Below are 25,518 nucleotides of genomic sequence, written 5' to 3' on the forward strand. Positions count from 1 at the left end.
ATAATGTCTTACAACAAGGGATCACATGATCCAATATTACACAAATAGATTGTTCAACATCACAAATAAGTAGCGGAAGCTTAGTAGTAGTGGACTATCTATTCCACGAGGCAACGCTTGACGTTAGAAGACGATCCTAGTTATCGTAGACGTCCCGTTGTCCGTCATCCCGATATTGTTGCTCTTCTTCAAAGTCCGGCATTTGAATAGCCAGGGCAAAGCCATGGGTACTTTAAAGTACTCGCAAACTAATACTAAGGTAAAACATATTAAGTGTAGTAAGGTGTGCTAAGCTCTAGGTTTATTTGCATAAAGCCAAGTTTTAATTCGGTAAACATTTAGTAAAAAAATCCATTATTTGCTAGACTAACTCAAGTGGGAACATTAGTGTCATTCCCACAATTCATAAGTCAAGACATCATTCAAATTCATCATTTCAAATTTCTGACAATGGAGATAGTATGGCCTTTCCAATCGTCCATAACCGCGGACACGGCTATTCAAATAGGTTTAACACTCGCAGAGGTTGTACTCTTGTGCCACAACTTTTGATTACATCCGTCGAGGATAACCCCGAATCATCGTAACTCAGTACGCGGATCATCAACCTTAACCTTTCACTTATATGTCCTAGTATAGGCACCTCTCCCCATGAGCTTGGCCTCCCGGTGAAAACCAACTGTTAACCCGGGAACCGCACGGAGGCTTGGGTCGTACATTCACCTCATATTCACATCATTTCTCATATACGGAGGCAGCCTCGGCGTAACCCCTATGACGCTTGTTTAGAGGGAACCCATACTAAAATACACAAGTTGCTAGTTAAGCCCTACCCATAATCAGGTATTGTGGGGGTACTTGTATAATTGGAAGGGTATCGCATTCAAACCCAATCATCAATTTTATCAAAAATCACCATCTTCTCTTGTTCATATTCACCTATACTTTACTTTCTTTCAAAGTCATTTCACTTCACCATGTTCCCATCTAGAGTAGTCAATTTTAATTGATTAGCACTAGCAACTATATGAGGGGTGCTATCTAGCTTTGAGTTGTGCTAATCTACTCCAAGTATTGTTCTACTCTAGACCAAGTGAATCATAAATCAAAAAGTACTTTGAAATAAATAAGCAAAAGTAAAAGTAAGTAAAAACATGGGATAGGTAATACATAAAAGTAAAGTGTGATGGTGCCTTTGCTCTTGTAGAGCTAAGCACTTGTGTTTAGCAAGGGTTAGCTTGCCTTGAGCGGAGTAGTTATCGAAGTTCTCTTCTTCTTCCTGAGAATAGGCCTCCTCCTCTTGGTACTCCTCGTTACTAGCGTCTATATACGAATACGAGGTATAAATACTAAACCAAGCTCACATACTAAACTAGAAACACTTAAAAGGGTTCACACACTAATCCTATCATCAATCAAACATGGCATGGTGGATTGTTAGATGAATTCTTATTTAAGAAAAATAATTTCCTCTTATCATTATTACTATTTCTTAACCTTGTTATATAGCTCCTTAGAGAAAATCAATTTCTCCTTGTTACCTCATATTAAGATTTAATCTCATCATATAATAATCAGGTATGAAATATAGGTTGACCAAAGTCAACATTTCATATCTATTATATGTGAATACAAGTTAATTGAAGTGCTACACTTCACATAGTTTAATACTAACATTCAAATGAATTAAAATCTCTAAGTAATAAATATCAGGGGTTCATTAGCCTAAGTCATTTCCCCTGGTCATATTACTTAGGATCAAGATTTAAATGAGAGGGTAGCTCCCATATTATTTGTTAAGTTTGAATTCCAAATTTACTTGCTCTAGAATTGACTACATAGTCATTTTATTTCATCTCATCCATGATCATACAAACAAACTGTCTATATTATTGCATAATCAATTAGAGGACATCATTTGTGAATTATTAGAGTTGGAATCAGTTCAAAATCTATTATGGTTGAATTTTAAATAAAGTTTGAATGTTCAAAAGTCCCTGTCTTGTCTTTTTTATCAGATTAAATCTACTTCGAATTTGGAGGTGGGACCAGTGGCATTAGTTAGATAATTTCATGGTCTTTCCAAAGGTATAAAGTTCGCTAAATTTGGTTTGGCAGATTTCAAACTATTCAATTTTTACTAAACCATCAGCAGCACATTTGAATTAAGATTAAATCTATATTTGAATTTTGGGCTTGGGCGGGAAACCTTAACGGGCCGAAACGGAATTTAAAATTACTGCGCAGCCCAACAAGCCACGGTTGCGAGTGGGCTGCCCTGACGAGGTGGGGGCCACCGGTCAGTGTGTTATAACCCAGCCGAAACGGTATGATCAAAGGAGGCCGTTGGATTAGAAAGAAGATCGACGGCGTGTGAGCGTCGTCGTCTCCGGCGAGAGGCGAGCTCCCCGGCGGCGAACCTAGGGGGTCGAAGAGCCTACCAGGCCGTTGCGGGTGTCCGGCGGTATGCGTGGAGAAGTGGTCGTCGACGAGGAAGCTTCGGTAGCGGTGGCGAGGCTCGGGGCGGCGTCAATCGAAGCGAGCTTCCGCGAGCTCCGGCGGCTTCGAGCTCGCGATTCGAGCTACTCCGGCGGTGTGAGGTGAAATTGACTGGGGGAGGAGGATCAGTGGTGAGAGGGGAGCGTGTTGTGTGAAGAAATGAAGAGCGGAAGTCCTGTATTTATAGCGGGAGGGAGGTGGCCGTGGGGTGCTGTGGGGGAGCGGCCATGGCGCGACGCTTCTGGCGAGCGAAGGGGCAAGAGAAGGACGGCGTCGGCTAGGCGTTGTCCTGGCGATGCTCTAGGTGCAGCTGGCGTGGCGAGAGGACGACGGAATCACTCGAGCGCGTGTGGTGACCATCACGGTACCCGCGGTACCTCGCCGGCGGGGACGACGGTGACGAGTCCTCCGCAGCTGCTCGAGTGTGGCTAGGTGATAGAGAGCAAGGTGTAGCTGCTCAACGTGCTGGTAGGGATGTAGGAGGAGGACGGCGTCGATCGAGTGCCCGACGTACGGCGCGTCCGGTGGCGCGGTGAGCGCGCGTGCTGGCGCGCCCTGGCAAGGTTTTGGACGCGGGTGTTCCGGCCAATGGCGAGGCTGGGCGAGGCTGGGGAGTGTACTGTGAGGTTCCTCGTGATGCCAAGATGCTCTGGGACAAAGAGAAACGTTGAGAGGAGGGCTGGAGAGAGGGGTGCCAAGGGTGGCCGGCAAGGCTCGGTGTGGTGCTTCTCTCTTCTTTTCTCCATACTAAACAATGGTGGCACGTACCAAGCTTGATGCGAGAGGATGCGGGAGTCTAATGATCACAAGTTTAAAGGGATTTAGGCAAGAATCCATTGTGTAATAGCATGTAACACATTTCCGGAAGTCTGCACGCTAACTGTTCGACACAATGCCCGCATGAACATTTTGGTCAAATTTTGGAAATCTTTTTGGCACATCTCAATTATATAATTAAAGTGAAGGATTGGTGGTGGTGGTGTTCATTTTGGAATTGATTTGCAACATTTCAAATTTGAGGTCATCTTCATTTTGATTCAAAGTCCTTACTTGTCAATTCTCTACTGGTCAACCTGGTCAACTCTAGGGAGGGTGGTCAACATGAAAGTTGTAGACCTTGACATGGTCTTGGATGACATGGCTTTGGTTGACTAAGTTTAGTTCAAGAGTTGAGAGAACCAGAGAGGTAAAGTGGTGAAGAAAATATTTTTGGCCCAAGTGACCATTATCATATGTAAGATGAATTTTGAGATTTCCTTGTGTTTGATTCTTGATCCAAGGATGCAAAAGTGTTAGATTATCATCTCTAAGTATTTTAAAAGCAAGGGGGCAAGCAATTATGGCCTAGGGTGAAGATTTGCATTTTGGTGTAAGGTGTATGTAAGTGAAATATGGGTTTTTCCCATTTTCTCTATTTCTCCTCAAATTAGGGTTTGATCATCTTGGTTAGGGTTCACATAGCAATTGTTAATCATACTAATACTCATCATGGCAATTGCACAAAAAGAAATCACTCATATGCATGAAACTATATGTGACACTATATGCATCTAAAAAGTTTTTGTTTGTTGCCAATTTTGAGTAATTGAATCTCTCACTTGATTTTATTATTGTTGAAACTTGGGATGTTACAAACCCTTCCCCCTTACAAAAGATCTCGTCCCGAGATCTTAAAGAAAACTAGGTACTAAAGAGATCTGGGTACTCATTCTTCATGAAATCTTCTCTCTCCCAAGTGGCTTCCTCTTCGGTGTGATTACTCCATTGTATCTTTAGAAACTTGATACTCCGGGTACGGGTGGTTCTGAAGGCTTCTTCCAGGATGCGAATAGGTACTTCGCGGTAGGTCAGATCTGAGTTGATATCCACAGCTCGATGGTCGATGTTCTTAAAAACCTCGGTCTTCTTAGGTACCTCTAAGCATTTCCGGAGTAACGAGATGTGAAACACATTGTGCACCGCTGACATTTCTTCTGGTAACTCCAGTTGATATGACACTTCTCCTCGGTGACTCAGGACTTTGAAGGGTCCGACATATCGGGGTGCAAGCTTTCCTCTAAGCTGGAATCTCTGCATTCCTTTAAGGGGGGACACTTTGAGATATACGAAATCTCCGATCTCGAAGGTCATCTCTCGGCGTCTCTTGTCGGCGTAGCTCTTCTGTCTTGATTGAGCGGCCTTGAGGTACTCGCGGATCTTGTGAACCTTCTCTTCGACTTCGCGGAGAATATCCGGTCCAAAGACTTGACTCTCTTCGACTTCCGACCAATTCAAAGGGGTACGGCACTTCCTTCCGTACGGGGCTTCAAAGGGGGCCATCCGCAAGCCGGCTTGGTAGGCTGTTGTTGTATGAGAATTCTGCGTACGGCAAGCGGTCTTCCCACTTAGATCCATACTCTAGCACACATGCTCTCAACATATCTTCTAGTATCCGGTTGACTCGTTCGGTCTCGTCCATCCGTACGTGGGTGATAGGCTGTGCTGAAATTCGAGACGAGTTCCGAGTCCTTCATGCACTTTCTGCCGGAATCCGGAGGTGAATTGAGATCCTCCGTCGGATACTATCGACTTCGGGGTTCCGTGCGGGCTGACTATTCTTGAGATGTATAACTCCGCAAGTCTTGGTCCTTGATAGGTGGTCTTGACGGGGATGAAGTGGGCGACTTTGGTCGGTCCGTCGACCACTACCCGGATAGAATCATTGCCTTTGCTAGATTTGGGTAGTCCGGTGATGAAGTCCATTCCGACGGAATCCCATTTCCATTCGGGAATCCGTAAAGGTTGCAACAGATCTGCGGGCGTTGATGTTCTGCCTTGACTCTTTGACAGATGTCACACTTGGCAATGTAGCTCCCTATTTCTCTCTTCATTCCATGCCACCAAAATTGTTCTTTCAAATCTTGGTACATCTTGGTACCTCCGGGGTGAATGGAGTAAAGGGTGTCATGAGCTTCTTTCAAAATGACTTGCTTCAACTCTGAATCTGACGGCACACAAAGGCGTCCGTTGTACCATAGCACTCCTTCTTCATCAACAGTGAATCCCGGTGCTTTTCCTGCAGCTATTTGGCTCTTAATCCCGTCGATGCTTGCATTTCCCTTCTGGGCTTCCTTGATTTGACTAATCAGTGTGGGTTGAAGTTCAATGCTGGCGAGAAATCCTTCACTTACTAGCTCCATTCTAAATTGTTCAAACTCTTGAAACAGGCTAGGTTGCTCTTCTGCGATCATGGAGTTCAACTGGCACGGCAGTCTACTCAAAGCATCCGCTACCACATTGGCCTTGCCGGGGTGGTAGTGAATTTCCATATCGTAATCCTTGATTAGCTCTAACCATCTTCTTTGCCTCATGTTCAGCTCCTTCTGAGTGAAGATATACTTCAAACTCTTGTGATCTGAATAGATCTCGCATCGATTACCCATGAGGTAATGACGCCACACTTTCAGTGCTAAAACCACGGTGGCTAGCTCTAAGTCATGGGTTGGATAGTTCTGTTCATGCTGCTTCAGTTGCCTTGACAGGTAAGATATCACTTTCCCTTCTTGCATCAACACACATCCAAGACCAATCTTGGAAGCATCACAATACACATCAAATGGTTTGGTGATGTCCGGCATGATTAGTATTGGGGCTGAAGTCAGTCTGCTCTTGAGCTGTTGGAAACTCTCTTCACACTTGTCCGTCCATTCGAACTTCTTGTCCTTCTTCAACAATTGTGTCATTGGTCTGGCTATGCTTGAGAATCCTTCAACGAATCGGCGGTAGTATCCCGCCAATCCAAGAAATGCACGGACTTCAGTCTGGGTAGTTGGGGCTTTCCATTCTTCAACGGTCTTGATCTTTGAGGGGTCAACGGCAATTCCTCCGGCGGACAATATGTGTCCCAGGAATCCTACCTCCTTCAACCAAAACTCGCATTTGCTTGAACTTGGCGTACGATTGATGCTCCCGAAGGGTATCTAAGACCATTTTCAAGTGATGCTCATGCTCTTCTTCAGATTTGGAGTAGATCAGGATGTCGTCGATGAAAACAACGACGAACTTATCCAGGAAGTTCATGAAGACCTTATTCATGAGATTCATGAAATAGGCGGGGGCATTGGTCAATCCAAATGACATGACATTGTACTCATACAATCCATATCGGGTGGTGAAAGCAGTTTTGGGGATATCGGTGGCACGAATCTTCAGTTGATGGTAACCGGTCCTCGAGATCAATCTTCGAGAACACTTTGGCACCGGTCGGTTGGTCAAACAAATCTTCTATCTTTGGCAAGGGATATTTGTTCTTGATGGTGACATCGTTAAGTTTACGATAATCCGTACATAAACGATTTGCACCATCCTTCTTGTCCACAAACAAAACTGGTGATCTCCAAGGTGATGCACTTGGCCTAATCAGACCCTTGAATAGCATATCATCCAATTGCTTCTTCAGTTTCACTAATTCTGCCGGGTTCATACTATAGGCTCTCTGGGCTATAGGTCCGGTTCCGGGGATTAACTCGATGATAAACTCGATATCCCGATCTGGGGGCATACCGGGTAGATCATCAGGAAACACATCGGGGTATCGACAAACGACCCTGATCTGATCCAAGGTGGGTTTAGCTAGACTTTGATTGCAGATAAAATTTCTGGGCAATCTTTCAGATATGTGCTCGACTAATATTCCGGTGCTACTAGTCATGGTGATGGCCTTCTTGGCACAATCAATCAGCCCATGATGTTTCGACATCCAGTCCATACCCAGTACTACTTCCAAACCTTTTGTTCCCAGAACAATCAAATTTGCATAAAATTCTATTTCATGAATTCTGATAGGAACATCTTTGCAAATTTTTCTAGCTTTAGTGGTTGATCCAGGTATTTGAACTATCATGACATGCTTCAAACTGATAGGTTGAATCTTACTAGTGCATGCAAAATCTTCAGTAACAAACGAATGCGATGCTCCAGAATCAAACGAGCACTCTTGCGGGTATTGAGTTAACGAGAGAACATACCCGGCACAACATGCGGGGCTTCCGAGCTTCTTCCGCACTCATGTGAAAGAGGCGGCCGCTACGGTTGTTCGGGTTGTTGGGGGTGAACTTCTTGTTGTTGGTGACACGGTGCTGCTGCTGAGCAGGGCCAGAGGTGTTGGCGGCAGTCTTGGCGAGTCGCTTGGGGCACTCGTTGGAGTAGTGCCCCACCACTCCGCACTCGTAACAAGTGATGGTGGACTTGTCCTAGGGCGTGATGGGAACAGCGTTGCTCCCAGTCCTTGGAGCGAGTGTTGGAGGTGTTGTTGTTGTGGTTAGGGGCTCGAGGTGGGGCGCGGTTGAAGTTGTTGTTGTTGTTGTAGTTGCTTGTTGTTGTGGTGGCCTCCTGGCACTGGGGTTTCCTCCACTCCGGTTACGATAACCCGGACGTGAGTTACTGCATCGGGGGCTTGTTGTTTCTTGGGGCAAACCCTCCACTTGAGCTGGGGCGATACTTGTGGGTGTTGCTTGGGCCCACTCGATTCATCATGCGGCGCTTGCGGTTTTCATTGGCTCTGATGGATCTTTCCTTCCATCCGGATGGCGGAGTCAACGAGGGCTTCTAGATCAGCAAAGGGAATGTTGATCGGCACGGTCCGCATCTCATCATGCGGTCCATTCGGGAACCTCTCCTTCCTCTTCTCGTTGGTGTCGGTCTCATCCGGGCGTACCTTGACGAGTGAGGAATCTGTCGCGGTATTCTACCACGGTTAGACGGCCTTGCTTCAGTTCGCGGAACTCATCCCGCATCTTCTTGATGAGACCCGGTGGCACGTGATACTTGCTAAACTTGAGCTTAAAATCTGCCCAAGTCATCATTTGCCCCGCATTCAATGCGCGAGCACTTGTCCACCAGGCACGTGCAGGTCCTGCCAGATAGTGGGTGGCGAATAGCACTTTGTCCTGCTCCTCCACTCCGGCCACTTCAAGATTGTTCTCCATAGTCCGGAGCCAATCATCGGCATCAAGGGGTTCCTCCGTCTTGCTAAACACCGGTGGATTGGTGTTCTGGAAGTTTTTCAGCTTTGACCCAGGGTGGTCATGGTTTCCGTGGCCCTGATTGTTCTGCGCAAGCTGTTGAAGTACAGCTAAGTTGGCTTGCCTTTCAGCTCTCTCAACTTCTCTATCAGCCAATATCTGTTGCAACATCTTCATCATTGCCTCTTGAGTCATGTTGCGGGTTGGAGGTGCCATCTGAACAGGGATATGGATAATGAGATGCGAGGGAAATTTCTATGGCTCATTTTTGAGATAAATTCACACAATTTAAACTCGATTCATAATAATAATATTACACACACGAACATAGTCATGAAGGTAGCAAATATTACAAGCCAACATTCCGGAGGGTTTGAAGAACCCTTTCAACAATCTACGATACATGGGGCGGGTACCAAGGACCGATACATATCACGAGACGCAAGTGCTTAGACGGAACTACTATCCATCGATGCGGAGCGGGAAGGTGGTGTCCATCCCGGCAGGTAGGTACTGGTGGAAGTCCAGGTCTCCCTCATCGTCATCCTCGTAGTCATCATCGTTGCTGACGTAGGAGTAGCCATCCCCTTGGATGTATTCCCCCTCGCCTTCTCCTTCCAGAGCTTGGAGTTGCTCCGCCTGAGTGGAGATGGTCTCCTTCAGGACGGCGATCTTGGCCTTGAGGCGGTTGATGGTGTTCTCCCTCTTGGAGACCAGCTGGCGGAGAGTTCTACGCTCCTTTGCGATGACCTTGATGGTCTCCGCATACTGATTCAGCTGGTTCTGGGTGTGGTTGGCGACGGAGCGGGAGTTGTCCAGCTCCGCACGGGTCTCGAAGAGCATAAAGTCGAGGTGGTCCACGTGGTGCCTCAGCACGGGGTGGAACCGCAGGCAGATGGGCAGCCCAAGAGAGGAGTGCCTTGCAAAGTGTGCAAAGCGTTCCCCTTCAATCGCCACCGAGTTTTGCCCGCACAGACGAGCGAGACCCTCCTGGAGAGCACGGGCGAGTCCATCCACCCAAGTGTTCTCTTGGAGAGAGAACTGAATCTGGCGGAACATGGGTGACTCCGGCTGTCCGGGGAGGTTAGCCATGATGATCCATTGGAGTTGGCCTCCGGTCTGATCAGCGACCTGGCCCCCGTAGAACACGGGAGGCGAGCGTCCGAGGAACTCGGAGAGGGCGAACAGATCCCTCTCAAAGATGAGATCCCCCCCGTTGGCCAGCTCATACACTTGAGTCTGGATGAAGGGCTCAAGTGGGATGATGGGCTCCATCTGTAGAGAGATTGACGAGCAAGTTAGAGAAGTGCAAGTGTTCAAAATTTTAAGTACTTATAAATAAGAACATGAATTTGGCTAGTTTAAAAAGATCTCAAAGGTAAGGGTATGATTGTATTTTTCATAATTATTCAATTCATTATAATTAAACTAAGTTTGTCAAACGTCCATTCTAACTAGGGTCTCCTAAGGTCAAACAATGGCTCTGATACCAACTTGTAAGCACCCGAATTTTTAGGTCCGGATGCCCTATTACATCATACATCGCAATCCCAGGAAGATTGTTTTTGCGAGACATAATAGTAAGTAGTTCAGAGTCATCATTTATTACAACACATAATGTCTTACAACAAGGGATCACATGATCCAATATTACACAAATAGATTGTTCAACATCACAAATAAGTAGCGGAAGCTTAGTAGTAGTGGACTATCTATTCCACAGGCAACGCTTGATGTTAGAAGACGATCCTAGTTATCGTAGACGTCCTGTTGTCCGTCATCCTGATATTGTTGCTCTTCTTCAAAGTCTGGCATTTGAATAGCTAGGGCAAAGCCATGAGTACTTTAAAGTACTCGCAAACTAATACTAAGGTAAAACATATTAAGTGTAGTAAGGTGTGCTAAGCTCTAGGTTTATTTGCATAAAGCCAAGTTTTAATTCGGTAAGCATTTAGTAAAAAATCCATTATTTGCTAGACTAACTCAAGTGGGAACATTAGAGTCATTCCCACAATTCATAAGTCAAGACATCATTCAAATTCATCATTTCAAATTTCTGACAATGGAGATAGTATGGCCTTTCCAATCGTCCATAACCGCGGACACGGCTATTCGAATAGGTTTAACACTCTGCAGAGGTTGTACTCTTGTGCCACAACTTTTGATTACATCCGTCGAGGATAACCCCGAATCATCGTAACTCAGTACGCGGATCATCAACCTTAACCTTTCACTTATATGTCCTAGTATAGGCACCTCTCCCCATGAGCTTGGCCTCCCGGTGAAAACCAACTGTTAACCCGGGAACTGCACAGGGCTTGGGTCGTACATTCACCTCATATTCACATCATTTCTCATATACGGAGGCAGCCTCGGCGTAACCCCTATGACGCTTGTTTAGAGGGAACCCATACTAAAATACACAAGTTGCTAGTTAAGCCCTACCCATAATCAGGTATTGTGGGGGTACTTGTATAATTGGAAGGGTATCGCATTCAAACCCAATCATCAATTTTATCAAAAATCACCATCTTCTCTTGTTCATATTCACCTACACTTTACTTTCTTTCAAAGTCATTTCACTTCACCATGTTCCCATCTAGAGTAGTCAATTTTAATTGATTAGCACTAGCAACTATATGAGGGGTGCTATCTAGCTTTGAGTTGTGCTAATCTACTCCAAGTATTGTTCTACTCTAGACCAAGTGAATCATAAATCAAAAAGTACTTTGAAATAAATAAGCAAAAGTAAAAGTAAGTAAAAACATGGGATAGGTAATACATAAAAGTAAAGTGTGATGGTGCCTTTTCTCTTGTAGAGCTAAGCACTTGTGTTTAGCAAGGGTTAGCTTGCCTTGAGCGGAGTAGTTATCGAAGTTCTCTTCTTCTTCCTGAGAATAGGCCTCCTCCTCTTGGTACTCCACGTTACTAGCGTCTATATACGAATACGAGGTATAAATACTAAACCAAGCTCACATACTAAACTAGAAACACTTAAAAGGGTTCACACACTAATCCTATCATCAATCAAACATGGCATGGTGGATTGTTAGATGAATTCTTATTTAAGAAAAATAATTTCCTCTTATCATTATTACTATTTCTTAACCTTGTTATATAGCTCCTTAGAGAAAATCAATTTCTCCTTGTTACCTCATATTAAGATTTAATCTCATCATATAATAATCAGGTATGAAATATAGGTTGACCAAAGTCAACATTTCATATCTATTATATGTGAGTACAAGTTAATTGAGGTGCTACACTTCACATAGTTTAATACTAACATTCAAATGAATTAAAATCTCTAAGTAATAAATATCAGGGGTTCATTAGCCTAAGTCATTTCCCCTGGTCATATTACTTAGGATCAAGATTTAAATGAGAGGGTAGCTCCCATATTATTTGTTAAGTTTGAATTCCAAGTTTACTTGCTCTAGAATTGACTACATAGTCATTTTATTTCATCTCATCCATGATCATACAAACAACCTGTCTATATTATTGCATAATCAATTAGAGGACATCATTTGTGAATAATAAGAGTTGGAATCAGTTCAAAATCTATTATGGTTGAATTTTAAATAAAGTTTGAATGTTCAAAAGTCCCTGTCTTGTCTTTTTTTATCAGATTAAATCTACTTCGAATTTGGAGGTGGGACCAGTGGCATTAGTTAGATAATTTCATGGTCTTTCCAAAGGTATAAAGTTCGCTAAATTTGGTTTGGCAGATTTCAAACTATTCAATTTTTACTAAACCATCAGCAGCACATTTGAATTAAGATTAAATCTATATTTGAATTTTGGGCTTGGGCGGGAAACCTTAATGGGCCGAAACGGTATTTAAAATTACTGCGCAGCCCAACAAGCCACGGTTGCGAGTGGGCTGCCCTGACGAGGTGGGGGCCACCGGTCAGTGTGTTATAACCCAGCGAAACGGTATGATCAAAGGAGGCCGTTGGATTAGAAAGAAGATCGACGGCGTGTGAGCGTCGTCGTCTCCGGCGAGAGGCGAGCTCCCTGGCGGCGAACCTAGGGGGTCGGAGAGCCTACCAGGCCGTTGCAGGTGTCTGGCAGTATGCGTGGAGAAGTGGTCGTCGACGAGGAAGCTTCTGGTAGCAGTGGCGAGGCTCGGGGCGGCGTCAATCGAAGCAGAGCTTCCGCGAGCTCCGGCGGCTTCGAGCTCGCGATTCGAGCTACTCCGGCGGTGTGAGGTGAAATTGACTGGGGGAGGAGGATCAGTGGTGAGAGGGGAGCGTGTTGTGTGAAGAAATGAAGAGCGGAAGTCATGTATTTATAGCGGGAGGGAGGTGGCCGTGGGGTGCTGTGGGGGAGCGGCCATGGCGCGACGCTTCTGGCGAGCGAAGGGGCAAGAGAAGGACGGCGTCGGGTAGGCGTTGTCCTGGCGATGCTCTAGGTGCAGCTGGCATGGCGAGAGGACGACGGAATCACTCGAGCGCGTGTGGTGATCATCACGGTACCCGCGGTACCTCGCCGGCGGGGACGACGGTGACGAGTCCTCCGCAGCTGCTCGAGTGTGGCTAGGTGATAGAGAGCAAGGTGTAGCTGCTCAACGTGCTGGTAGGGATGCAGGAGGAGGACGGCGTCGATCGAGTGCCCGACGTACTGGCGCGTCCAGTGCGCGGTGAGCGCGCGTGCTGGCGCGCCACGGCAAGGTTTTGGACGCGGGTGTTCCGGCCAATGGCGAGGCTGGGCGAGGCTGGGGAGTGTACTGTGAGGTTCCTCGTGATGCTAAGATGCTCTGGGACAAAGAGAAACGTTGAGAGGAGGGCTGGAGAGAGGGGTGCCAAGGGTGGCCGGCATGGCTCGGTGTGGTGCTTCTCTCTTCTTTTCTCCATACTAAACAATGGTGGCTCGTACCAAGCTTGATGCAGAGGATGCAGGGAGTCTAATGATCACAAGTTTAAAGGGATTTAGGCAAGAATCCATTGTGTAATAGCATGTAACACATTTCTGGAAGTCTGCCTGCCAACTGTTCGACACAATGCCCGCATGAACATTTTGGTAAAATTTTGGAAATATTTTTGGCACATCTCAATTATATAATTAAAGTGAAGGATTGGTGGTGGTGGTGTTTATTTTGGAACTGATTTGCAACATTTCAAATTTGAGGTCATCTTCATTTTGATTCAAAGTCCTTACTTGTCAATTCTCTACTGGTCAACCTGGTCAACTCTAGGGAGGGTGGTCAACATGAAAGTTGTAGACCTTGACATGGTCTTGGATGACATGGCTTTGGTTGACTAAGTTTAGTTCAAGAGTTGAGAGAACCAGAGAGGTAAAGTGGTGAAGAAAATATTTTTGGCCCAAGTGACCATTATCATATGTAAGATGAATTTTGAGATTTCCTTGTGTTTGATTCTTGATCCAAGGATGCAAAAGTGTTAGTTTATCATCTCTAAGTATTTTAAAAGCAAGGGGGCAAGCAATTATGGCCTAGGGTGAAGATTTGCATTTTGGTGTAAGGTGTATGTAAGTGAAATATGGGTTTTTCCCATTTTCTCTATTTCTCCTCAAATTAGGGTTTGATCATCTTGGTTAGGGTTCACATAGCAATTGTTAATCATACTAATACTCATCATGGCAATTGCACAAAAAGAAATCACTCATATGCATGAAACTATATGTGACACTATATGCATCTAAAAAGTTTTTGTTTGTTGCCAATTTTGAGTAATTGAATCTCTCACTTGATTTTATTATTGTTGAAACTTGGGATGTTACAATGTTATCCTTCGATCAAGCTGCGAGCCGCACTGGCTGAATAAATCCTTAGCGACCGTCTCCAAACGGTGCACCCAAAATCCATGTCCTGGCGATGCTCCTCCGGCTGGAGACATAGCCACGAACGGGTCCAATGAATAGCAAGAGGAATAACCTGCAGAAAAGAAGCATGTTTTGATTTGTTAAAAATAAAATCATTGCGGGCATGTCATACTACCCATAAAAGTGCACAAATACCAACTCTAGTTTGGCTTTTGATACTCTTTTGAAGGCCATTAAGCCAATTTCTGAAGAGATTTGAAATAGTTTTGAGAGGTGAAATTCCAAAGGACATGTGAACAATCCGCCAGATGACTTTAATCATAGGACACTGAAAGAATAAATGCTGAATTGTCTCCTCATTGTCAAAAAAAAAGCATGTCGAATTACCTTGCCAATTTCTCTTAATTAAATTGTCCTTTGTTAAAATCACCTTTCTGTGTAAGAACCACATGACAACTCTAATTTTTAGTGGTACTTTAATTTTTCAAATATACTTACGAAGAAACACAGTATGCCCATTAAGAAGATCGAGATACATAGAATTGACCGTGAATCCTCCAGAGGTAGTCAAGTTCCAAACAAAAGAATCATCGTCATTAGAAAGGCTGACATAAACTAGTCTACCTAATAAATGTAACCGTCTATTCCACTTGTATTCATTAAAATTTCGTCCAAAAGTTATATTTAGTGGAAATTCGTTTAGCACATTTGCTACCAACACATTTTTGTGCTGAACAATATTGTAAAGAGCAGGGTATTATTGAGCTAGAGGTTTATCTCCCAGCCAAGAATCTTCCCAAAACCTCGTATCCAGACCATTCCCAAACTTGAAAGAACCCCTAGAAAAAAAATCCTCCTTCACTTTCATCAATCCTTTCTAAAAAGGCGAATCATAAGGTTTAGCTTGGACTTGAGAGAGGGTGTTAGAATGTAAATACTTATTGGAGAGAAGTTCTTGCCACACCCTCTTCTCGTTCAAGAGTTTAAATAGCCACTTACTAAGTAAACACTTGTTTTATATCTAAAACCTCAACTCCAAGACCCCTTGATCCTTGGGACGGCATATGATGTTCCACTTAGTTAGTCTATAGTTCTTTTTGTGACCATCAATTTGCCAAAAAAAATCCAGATCTAAAAAAAATCCAATCTTTTACATACCCCTATTGGTATTTCAAGAAAAGATAACATAAACATGGGCAGACTCGTGAGAACCGAGTTAATAAGAACTAACCGGTCCCCATAGGATAGCACCTTACCAATCCAGCAACTAACATTTTTTCGAAGCTGTCCTCTACAGTTTCCATTCTCCATTTTTTAGCTTCCTAAAGTGTATAGGAATGCCAAGGTATCTGAAAGGCAGCGTACCGACCTCACAACCAAACAAATCCCTATACTGATCTTCTATTTATTTTTCTTGACCAAAACAGAAGAGCTCGCTCTTGTGAAAATTAATCTTCAACTCGGAAAGTTGTTCGAATATACAAAGAATTAGCTTCATAGTTAAATCCTTTTCTAAATTATGTTTTATTAAAGTAATGGTATCGTCGGCGTATTGCAAGATAGATACTCCCCATCAACTAAGTGCGTAATTAACCCTTGTACCTGACCATGTTCTTTGGCTCTAGCAATTAGGATGGCAAGCATGTCGGCTATAATACTAAATAATAGAGGCGATAGGGAATAATCTTGTCGAAGACCCTTATGCATTTGGAAATAATGCCTGGTAATTGTATATGTTTTTACTGTTCAACAATACTAAAGGGCAATGTACATTGTATAAAATTAATGCCCTAGGCCGCATAATTTTTTCTTTGTTTTTTCATACTACATGAGCATGATCTTGAACTTGAGACCTCTTTAACTTTGATACCATAAAAGCTTGATGCACTAGCCAACTTTTTTAAAAGTTTGAGCTACTCCCATTCATATTAGTTGCCACTACTTTTTTTTTCGAATTTTCACCGGAGGGGGAGGTGGGGGAGGTTCCCCACCTCTGGATATATTGAAACAACAGGGGCATATCCTAGGGTTTTACGCATAGAGGTAGAGCGACAGAGGTAGAGGGAGATACAGTTACATAGTTACGTGCGCGGAGGCCTGAGACAAACATTTTTGAGAATTCGGTAGGTGAGCTGCTCGATATATTAATAGAAGGAGAGTTTACAACCGGACTACAACGGTTGCGGCCACGGCACAGGCGCCGCGCCGAGCAACATGGCGGTGAAAAAGAGGTCCACCGCAACTTAAAGAGAAAGCGGACTACTCGCGAGCTACGGAGATCTTCGCACCCACCAAGTCCCAAGCAACAGCCTCGTCGGCGATCCGTGCCAGGAAGGAGCGGATCGGAGAGGGGGAGGCTCTGAAGATGCGGGCGTTTCGCTCTAGCCAGATGTGCCAGAGGACCAGCAGTGTCCAGGAGCGGACACGGGACGCCTCCGAAGAAGGCAGCCCCTCAGACAGGCCGGCCATCCAATCGATGGTCATGTGGTGCTCCACCCAGGAGGAGGGAGCGAGGGATGGGGCCGTGGCGATGATTGCCACCCGGTCCCAAACCTGCTGCGAGAACGGGCACTCGGTGAAGAGGTGCGTCGCGGTCTCGAGGTTCCGCATGAAGAGCGGACAGAAGTATCCGTTCGGCCATCTTCGAGCAAGCAGCCTGTCGCCCGTCATAAGCCTGTTCTGGACGAAAAGCCAGGCAAAGAGACGACAGCGCGGGGTAGCCCAGGGCTTCCAGATGAGCTGGACGAAGTCCGTCTGCACGGAGCCCGCAAACTGTAGGCGGTACGCGGGGGAGGCCGAGTAGAGACCATCCGGAGAGAAACGCCAAGTGAACTTGTCGCGCGTGACCAGGGACAGTTTGACCAGCTCAATCAGGGCGCGAAGGGCCACGAAGGACTCCAGCAGATGCGCAGAGACATGCGCGCGTAGGTCCTGAACCAAAGCACCTCCCCACAAGGCATCCCGAACGCAGCGATACTTGCGTCTGGAGAGGCTGTAGAGGGCGGGGGCTAGGGCTCTAGGCGAAGCACCGAAGAGCCAGGAGTCGTGCCAGAAACTAGCTGAGGCACCGTCGTTGATGTCGACCGTGGTGGCAGCGGCGAAGAGTTCGCGATCCGAGTCGTCGCAAGGGACCGGTAGGCCGACCCAAGGCCTGAGACAAACCTGCCAGGCATCAACCGCAGTGTGCAAGGTGGCGGGAGAACGTCCACGCCAGAGAGCAGCGTCACCGCGGCAAAGCTTGAGGAGTAGCGGCAGAGCTACGTAATATGAGGGAGGGAGTAATTGAAATAAGCTAGAAAATATATTTATATTCAACACATTAGAGTGCAGTAGTTTTTTAATATGCTTAGCATTAATCGAAGTAAAGTGGCAGCAAGCCAGCGGGTCAAATTGGTTTCCGCTGGTTGCTTTTACCGACCGCTCCTTTCAATGTAAGATCGTAGGGAGTGAGATTTTATAAATGGTCATGCCGGTAAAATCAAAAACCTCTCCGGGGAATCCAAACTGAGCAATCCTATATATACACGTCAACAATGGGGAATCTAACACAAGACCTCCCGAGCAAGCAAAGATGAGGAAAACACTTACATTGTTCCTCTCACTCCTCCTGCTGGGCGCGTCACTCACAGCCGATGGCTCCCAGGAGGATCAGCTCACAAGGTTCATCCAGTCCAAGGCCAAGAAGAGACACACTGTCAGTGTCCGGGCAACTAGCGTAAGCGGGACCGAGGAAAACGACCCATGGGCCGACCCCAGCAGCTTCAGCCACCTACCCTCGAAGTGCCCGATCCCGCCGGCGGGCACAAAGGAAGCAGACAAGATCACGGCGCTGCCCGGACAGCCACCACGCGTTAACTTCGACCAGTACTCTGGCTATGTCACGGTCAGCGAGCTGCATTTCCGCGAGCTCTTCTACTACTTCGTCGAGGCCCCCTATGAGCCGGCCACCAAGCCTCTCATCCTCTGGCTCAACGGCGGGCCAGGGTGCTCTTCGCTGGGCTACGGCGCCATGACGGAGCTCGGCCCGTTCCGTGTGAACCCCGACGGCAAGACCCTGAGCAGGAACAAGCACGCCTGGAACAACCGTAAGTGAAAGCTAACTTCTGAGCTATAGGCACACTGATCGGTCATCCATGCACACGGAACTGACTGCATACGATGATGTGCAGTGGCTAATGTGATCTTCCTGGAGTCTCCGGCCGGCGTAGGATTCTCCTACGCGAGCAACGACACCAACAACAACGACAACGTGGGTGACAGGAGGACCGCCGAGGACACGTTCGTCTTCCTGCTCAACTGGCTAGAGAGGTTCCCTGAGTACAAGGGCCGTGACTTCTACATCGCTGGTGAGAGCTACAGCGGGCACTACGTCCCGCAGCTTGCCACCGTGATCGAGTTCATGAACGAGCTCCACGGAAGCACCCTCATAAACCTCCGTGGCATCTTCGTGAGTAGCTACTAGCTTCACATATGTTATCGCCCTGACGGTCTATGTTTCCTTGTATTACCTAGGTCGGTAATATATGTTTCCTTGTATTACCTAGGTCGGCAACCCGTACCTTGACGATTACAAGAACGAGAAGGGGGAACTCGAGTTCCTGTGGAGCCACGGGGTGATCTCTGACGAGGGGTGGGCCGGTATCCTTGCTAACTGCACCTTTAGCCCGTCCGACGATTGGCCGTGCACCGTGGCGGCGCTCAAGCCCCAGAAAGGCCACTTCGACCACTACAACATATATGCCCCGCTCTGCCTCCAGGAGCCGCTCACCGGCACTTTCTACTCCAGCAGCTACGTAAGACCATAATACAACTGACCAACCCTCTTTTCAGACATAGCCTTTCTTCTTCTGCAGTTTCGATCAGCCACATCTAGTATTACAATTCTTATTTTGTCAGCTGGCCGGCTACGACCCGTGCGCCGACCATTACGTCGAGGCTTACATGAACATTCCCAAGGTGCAAGAAGCTCTGCACACCCGGGCCAACACGAGTTGGTCAGGTTGCAGGTAATTAAGTAGTACCTTGCTGATGCTCTGCTGCTTCTGAATTCTGATCAGCCTTTCAAGTACCCCCTAAAAAAATCTCTTATTCCGTATACTCCTTTATCTCTTTCAGTGAAGACGTGGGATTGGAATATAACCCTGGCCCGGTTTCCGTGGTACCAACCATCAGCAGGCTGATCAAACGTGGGCTAAGCGTATGGCTCTTCAGGTACCTGTGTAGATGTCACTCTCATTCCACGCACATGAACCAGTTGAGTAGATCAAAGTAGGATTAACATTTCTAACTAGAAAGAGCACCTCCTCTTCAGCGGTGACATGGATTCCATATGCTCGATCACCGCGACGAGGTACTCCGTCAAGGATCTTAACCTACCCATAACCAAACCCTGGCGACCTTGGTACACCCCGGATAGCGAGGTAAGTTAATGGATGTACATCAGAGTGCAGAGACAGTAGTAAGACTGCAAGAGCTGATTTCAGTTCAGACGTGATTTTAGATTTTGAAAATTAAACTGGGTACTCGTGGTTGTAGGTTGGAGGCTATGTCCAGCAGTATGAGGGAGGCTTCACGTTTGCATCGGTGAGGGGAGCTGGCCATAGAGTCCCCACTTACCAGCCCAAGAGAGCCCTTGTTCTTCTCTACTCCTTCCTCAAGGGCATGCTCCCACCTGATGACGTCCCACACTAATCTGAGGATGCATGCACATGTTCACCATGTGTCTGATTGGAATCGTGGACTGATTCCCTCCTCCCCTTGCAATAACTTGTTTCTTAATTACAGAATAAATTCAAGTCATAAATCATACGGTTTAGCCCTTGTGTGCTAAAAAAGTTGTAATGGTGTTGACATTTGAAATAAATAATACAGTGAGTAGAAATTTCTATCTTGTGCCCAAGAGAGCCCTTGTTTTTCTCTACTCCTTCCTCAAGGGCATGCTCCCACCTGAAAGTTGGAATGTTTTTTCTTCATAAAAGCACTTTGGGTCTTAGACACAAGGTTATCGACATGGGGTGCAAGCCAAAGGGAAAGCGTTTGGCAACAATTTTTGCAATGTCGTGGATAACACTATGCCTAAAATCGGAGATGTCCTCCACGCCATCCTTCTTAAGCTTGGCATTAACTGAGGCTCACGTCCCATCTATCTTTTTTACGATTGAACTACACTAAACGGTAGCGTACATTGGTGTATCGATGTAAAAATAGTTTTTTTTTTTCAAAAGCTTGGCATTAATCGAAGTAAAATGGCAGCAAGCCAGCTGGTAAAAATGGATTCCGCTGGTTGCTTTTACCGACCGCTCCTTTCAATGTAAGATCGTTGGATAGTGATTTTATAATTTGGCCATGCATGTAAAATCAAAAGTCTATCCGGGGAATCCAAACTGGGCAACCCTATATATACACCTCAACCATAATGAATCTATCACAAGACTTCACGAGCAAGACAAAAGATGAGGAAAACCCATACCTTGTTCCTCTCACTCCTCCTGGTGGGCGTGTCACTCACAGTCGATGGCTCCTAGGAGGATCAGCTCACGAGGTTCATCCAATCCAAGGCCAAGAAGTGGCACACTGTCAGGGTGACTAGCGCAAGCGGACCTGCGGAAAACGACCCATGGGCCGACCCCAGCAGCTTCAGCCACCTACCCTCGAAATGCCCGATCCCGCCAACGGGCACAAAGGAAGCAGACAAGATTACGGCGCTGCCCGGACAGCTGCCGCGCGTTAACTTCAACCAGTACTCCGGCTATGTCACGGTGAGTGAGGTGCACTTTGCGAGCTCTTCTACTATTTCGTGGAAGCCCCCTATGAGGCGGCCTCCAAGCCGCTTATCCTTTGGCTCAACGGCGGGCCTGGATGCTCGTCACTGGGCTACGGCGCATTTCAAGAGCTTGGCCCGTTCCGTGTGAACCCTGACGGGAAGACACTCAGAAGAAACAAGCACGCCTGGAACAACTGTAAGTGATACCTAATTTACAAGCGAAGATTCACTGACGTGTCATAGATCTTCTTCGAAAAGGAGGTTAAAACCCTGGGCCTGTGCAATAAAGTGATGTGCACTTCAGACTAAACTGATACGATGTGCAGTGGCTAACGTGATCTTCCTTGAGTCGCCGGCGGGTGTGGGGTTCTCCGATGCAGCCAATGACACCAACAACAACGACAACGTGGGCGATAGGAGGACGGCTGAGGACACTTTCGTCTTCCTGCTCAACTGGCTGGAGGGGTTCCCCGAGTACAAGGGCCGTGATTTCTACATCGAGCTACGGTGGCCACTACGTCCCGCAAGTCGCCATTGTCATTGAATTCATGAACCAACTCCACGGAAGCACCCTCATAAACCTCCGTGGCATCTTTGTGAGTAGCTTTAGACATGTTACTAGACGGTGCAATCTTTTACAGCAACCTAACGTACCCGGTACCCATATATGTGTTTAATTTCGTTTGGTTATCTAGGTTGGCAACCCGTACCTCGACGACTACAAGAACATTAAGGGGGAGCTGGAGTTTTTGTGGAGCCACGGAGTGATCTCCGATGAGGGGTGGGCCGGTATTCTCGCCAACTGCACCTTCAGCCCGTCTGACGACTGGCAGTGCACCGTGGCTGCCCTAAAGCCCCAGAAGGGTCACTTCGACCACTACAACATATATGCCCCGCTCTGCCTCCAGGAGCCGCTCACCGGCACTTTCTACTCCAGCAGCTACGTAAGACGATAACACAACTTATCAACCCTCTCTTCAGATATAAGCGTGTGTTTTTTAAAAAAAAATTACGGTCAGCCACACTTAGTGCAGAACTGCAATTTTTGTTGTGCCAGCTTGCCGGCTACGACCCGTGCGCCGATCACTACGTCGAGGCTTACATGAACAATCTCGTTGTGCAAGAAGCTATGCATACCCGGGCCAACACGAGTTGGTCAAGTTGCAGGTAAGTACTAGTAGCGTAGTACCTGCCTGATCAACGCTTGCAGTGTCCCCCGAATATCTCGTATTCAGTATACTCCTTCAATTCTTTCAGCGAAGACGTGGGGTTGGAGTATAACCCTGGGCCAGTTTCCGTGGTGCCAACCATTAGCAGGCTGATCAAACGTGGGCTAAGTGTATGGATCTTCAGGTACCTTTACAAATGCCACTCTCATTCCACGCACCTTTATTAACGAGCCGTCAACCATGCATAGCACTGAACAAAGTAAAGTAGGATCAAGGTTTCTAACTAGCGACAACGCAATTTTACCTATCTCAGCGGCGACATGGATTCCATATGCTCAATCAGTGCGACCAGGTTCTCTGTTCACGATCTTAACCTACCCATCACTACCCCATGGCGCCCATGGTACACACCAGACACCGAGGTAATTATGTGCAAGCATAAGCCTGGCTAGCAGTCAGAGCTAAATTTGAATTCAGATATAAGATTTCGGAAATTAAATGGAATACTGTGGATGCAGGTTGGAGGCTATGTTCACGTTTGCATCTGTTAGGGGAGCTGGCCATACGGTGCCCACTTTCCAGCCAAAGAGAGCGCTTGTTCTGCTCTACTCCTTCCTCAAGGGCATGCTCCCACCTGATGACATCCCAAACTAAATTGGAAATGCATTCACATGTTCAAGATGTGTCTGATTGGAATGGTGTTCCTCCTTCCTTACAATAAATTGTTTCTTAATTACAAACAGTTTAATTTGAAAGTATGTGTAACACATATTCAACCAATAATCATATGGTTTAGCACTTATGTGCTAAAAAGATTTGTAATGTCTCTCACATTTTTAAAAAATAAAGTGAGAACCACGTCCTGGCTTGTGCATGATGAGCATCTTCGGTTTTAATCATACCCTATTTTTCCTAAAACCTTGTGGAGCAGTAATAAAACAAAACAAAGCTCTCTATTTTCAACAACTCTGCTTTTGTGGACACTAAGGGCACCCCCAATGCTCCACCGTGTGTTGTATCTAAAGCATGCCAACTAAGCAAAACGTTGATATGGAATGGTAATTAGTGAAGAGAGAGAGAGAAGGGGATAGTAACTTGTTTAGGATACAACTATTGTCGTTCAGTACACCAGAAAATGGATTTTGTGATGAAGGACTTTCGTGGTTGAATGTACTGTTTTTGCCACCGAAAATAGGCTGCTGATAAATTTGTGTTGTCATTAGCTTTTTCACTGAATATCTATCATAGAAAATACCTAATGATAGTAGGCAAAGTTTTGTCATCAAAGGTCACATATTCGGTGACAATTTAGAGATTATCAACAATTGTGATAATAGGTGACAGCCCAATATTATCATGGTATATTTGAGAAATTGTCATTGTTAGATTCAATGGAAGCTCAAGATTGGTCAAGAGATGTTGATGTGGCTTCATACATGGGGGCCCATGACACTGATGTGTAACGTGGGTCCAACGCTAATGACGTGGATGCTGTCGAGTGGGTACATCCAGATGGTAGTGACATGGATGTTGTCGAGTGGGTCCACAAGGTTGATACATGGCATTATATCATGTGGGTCCAAACAATGATTTTTAATAAAAATAATTTATTAATAGAAATTGTAAGAATTTAAATAAAATTCAATTTGCACATCATATATTCAATTCACAACCAAATAATCTTCAAACATCATGTATTATGAATACATCACATACATATTCAAGTTTACATACTTCAATTTGAAAATACAAATCATGTACCATACACGACCTAAAGATTACAAGTTTTGTTCTGAAAAGTCAACAAAAACACAATCCTAGAAAGGATGACTTTCTATCGACAACTCTACAAACCTAAGCTAGTAGAATGAAATCCTTGCTTAACCTTCAACTGAGTGTATCCAAAGTATCTCTGCCCTTCTAAAGTATTTGCAGCCCTAAAGTACTTCCTACCCTAAGCACAAGGAGAACATAGTCACCAGGAAAAATCTGACAAATCGTCCATGTTACATAGTCAATCCGACTTGCCTGACGTCTCTTGAATAAAGAGCAGCTTACCACCCCACATATAGAAGAGATATTTAACAAGCAAATGATTAGATTAAAATAGTAGGTCAGTACATTTTAGCGTGTACATATATATAATGTTGCAATAAGCATTTTAGATGGATGCCAATTCTTCAAGAAAATTGAAAAAACTCGACCGTCAGAAGTACCTCTACTAAGAAAAGGTGTTGCATGAGTAGTTGAACAAAATGTAGAAAGTCCTGCTTAAATAAGAAATCAATCCATCTGGTCGCCTTCCATACCATCCCGCCTGGAATTCAGATAAAACTGTGAAATAGTTTTGTTTGTACTTTGCAAAAAAAAATTATAAGCGGTACTAAATGAAGGGATACGTTGCATAGAAAACAAAAAAAATTCTACCGCGAGAACGCAAACCAAGCCAAGATGCAATCTAGAAGATGGGAGCAACGAGGAGATGATCGAGACTCACCCTTGAAGATTTCCAAAACCTACAAGATGAGGCTCTTGTTGCTGCGGTAGACGATCACTTGCCGCTTGCAAAAGCGCGTAGAAGATCTTGATCACGGCGCCACGATCGGGCAGCACCTCCGTACTCGGTCACACGTTCGGTGTTGATGAAGACGACGTCCTTCTCCCCGTTCCAGCGGGCAGCGGAAGTAGTAGTTCCTCCTTGAATCCGGCAGCACGACGGCGTGGTGGCGGTGGCGATGGAGAACTCCGGCGGAGCTTCGCTAAGCGTTGCGGGAGAGATGGAGGAGGTGGGGCGGCTAGGGTTTGGGAGAGGGGGAGGTGGCCGGCCACTATGAGGGGTGCGGCCACAATGGCTTTTTTGTGTGGCCGGCCCCCTCCCCTTGCTCCTCATTATATAGGTGGAACACCCAAGAGTTGGTCTACAAGTCTTCGAATAAGACCCCAAACCAAAACCTTCCATATGACATGAAACATACCAAGGTGGGACTCCCACCTTTCCTTGGGAGGGGGTGGCCGGCCACCTTAGGTGGAGTCCACCTGGGACTCCACCCCCTAGGGTTGGCCGACCATGGTGGTGGAGTCCCTTCGGGACTCCGCCTTCCAAAGTGATTTCTTCCGGACTTTTCTAGAACCTTCTAGAACCTTCCATAAATGCACCGGATCATTTCCAAACTTGGAATATGACTTCCTATATATGAATCTTATTCTCCGGACCATTCCGGAACTCCTCGTGATGTCCAGGATCCCATCCGAGACTCCGAACAATATTTCGAACTCCATTCCATATTCAAGTTCTACT

General features: G+C 45.9%; 1 protein-coding gene and 1 pseudogene across 1 annotated transcript; both read left to right on the top strand.

Moving 5' to 3' along the window:
- The first annotated feature begins 17,859 nt into the window (after positions 1-17,859).
- LOC124657096 (serine carboxypeptidase 1-like) lies at positions 17,860-19,979 on the top strand. The gene is made up of 6 exons (XM_047195709.1): positions 17,860-18,373; positions 18,458-18,735; positions 18,833-19,081; positions 19,185-19,294; positions 19,600-19,708; positions 19,824-19,979. The coding sequence occupies exons 1-6, from the start codon at positions 17,860-17,862 to the stop codon at positions 19,977-19,979; spliced, it is 1,416 nt and encodes a 471-aa protein (XP_047051665.1).
- A 761-nt stretch (positions 19,980-20,740) lies between these two features.
- Positions 20,741-22,874, top strand: LOC124657097 (annotated as a pseudogene).
- Positions 22,875-25,518: the final 2,644 nt, after the last annotated feature.

This window comes from Lolium rigidum, chromosome 5 (assembly GCF_022539505.1).
Source record: "Lolium rigidum isolate FL_2022 chromosome 5, APGP_CSIRO_Lrig_0.1, whole genome shotgun sequence".
NCBI lineage: Eukaryota > Viridiplantae > Streptophyta > Magnoliopsida > Poales > Poaceae > Lolium > Lolium rigidum.

Bases quoted from the DNA above. Each gene is read 5' to 3' on its own strand.
- LOC124657096 (XM_047195709.1), top strand. From the start codon at position 17,860: ATGAGGAAAACACTTACATTGTTCCTCTCACTCCTCCTGCTGGGCGCG. The intron at 18,374-18,457 runs GTAAGTGAAAGC...GATGATGTGCAG, and splicing joins CAAGCACGCCTGGAACAACC to TGGCTAATGTGATCTTCCTG. The intron at 18,736-18,832 runs GTGAGTAGCTAC...TGTATTACCTAG, and splicing joins TAAACCTCCGTGGCATCTTC to GTCGGCAACCCGTACCTTGA.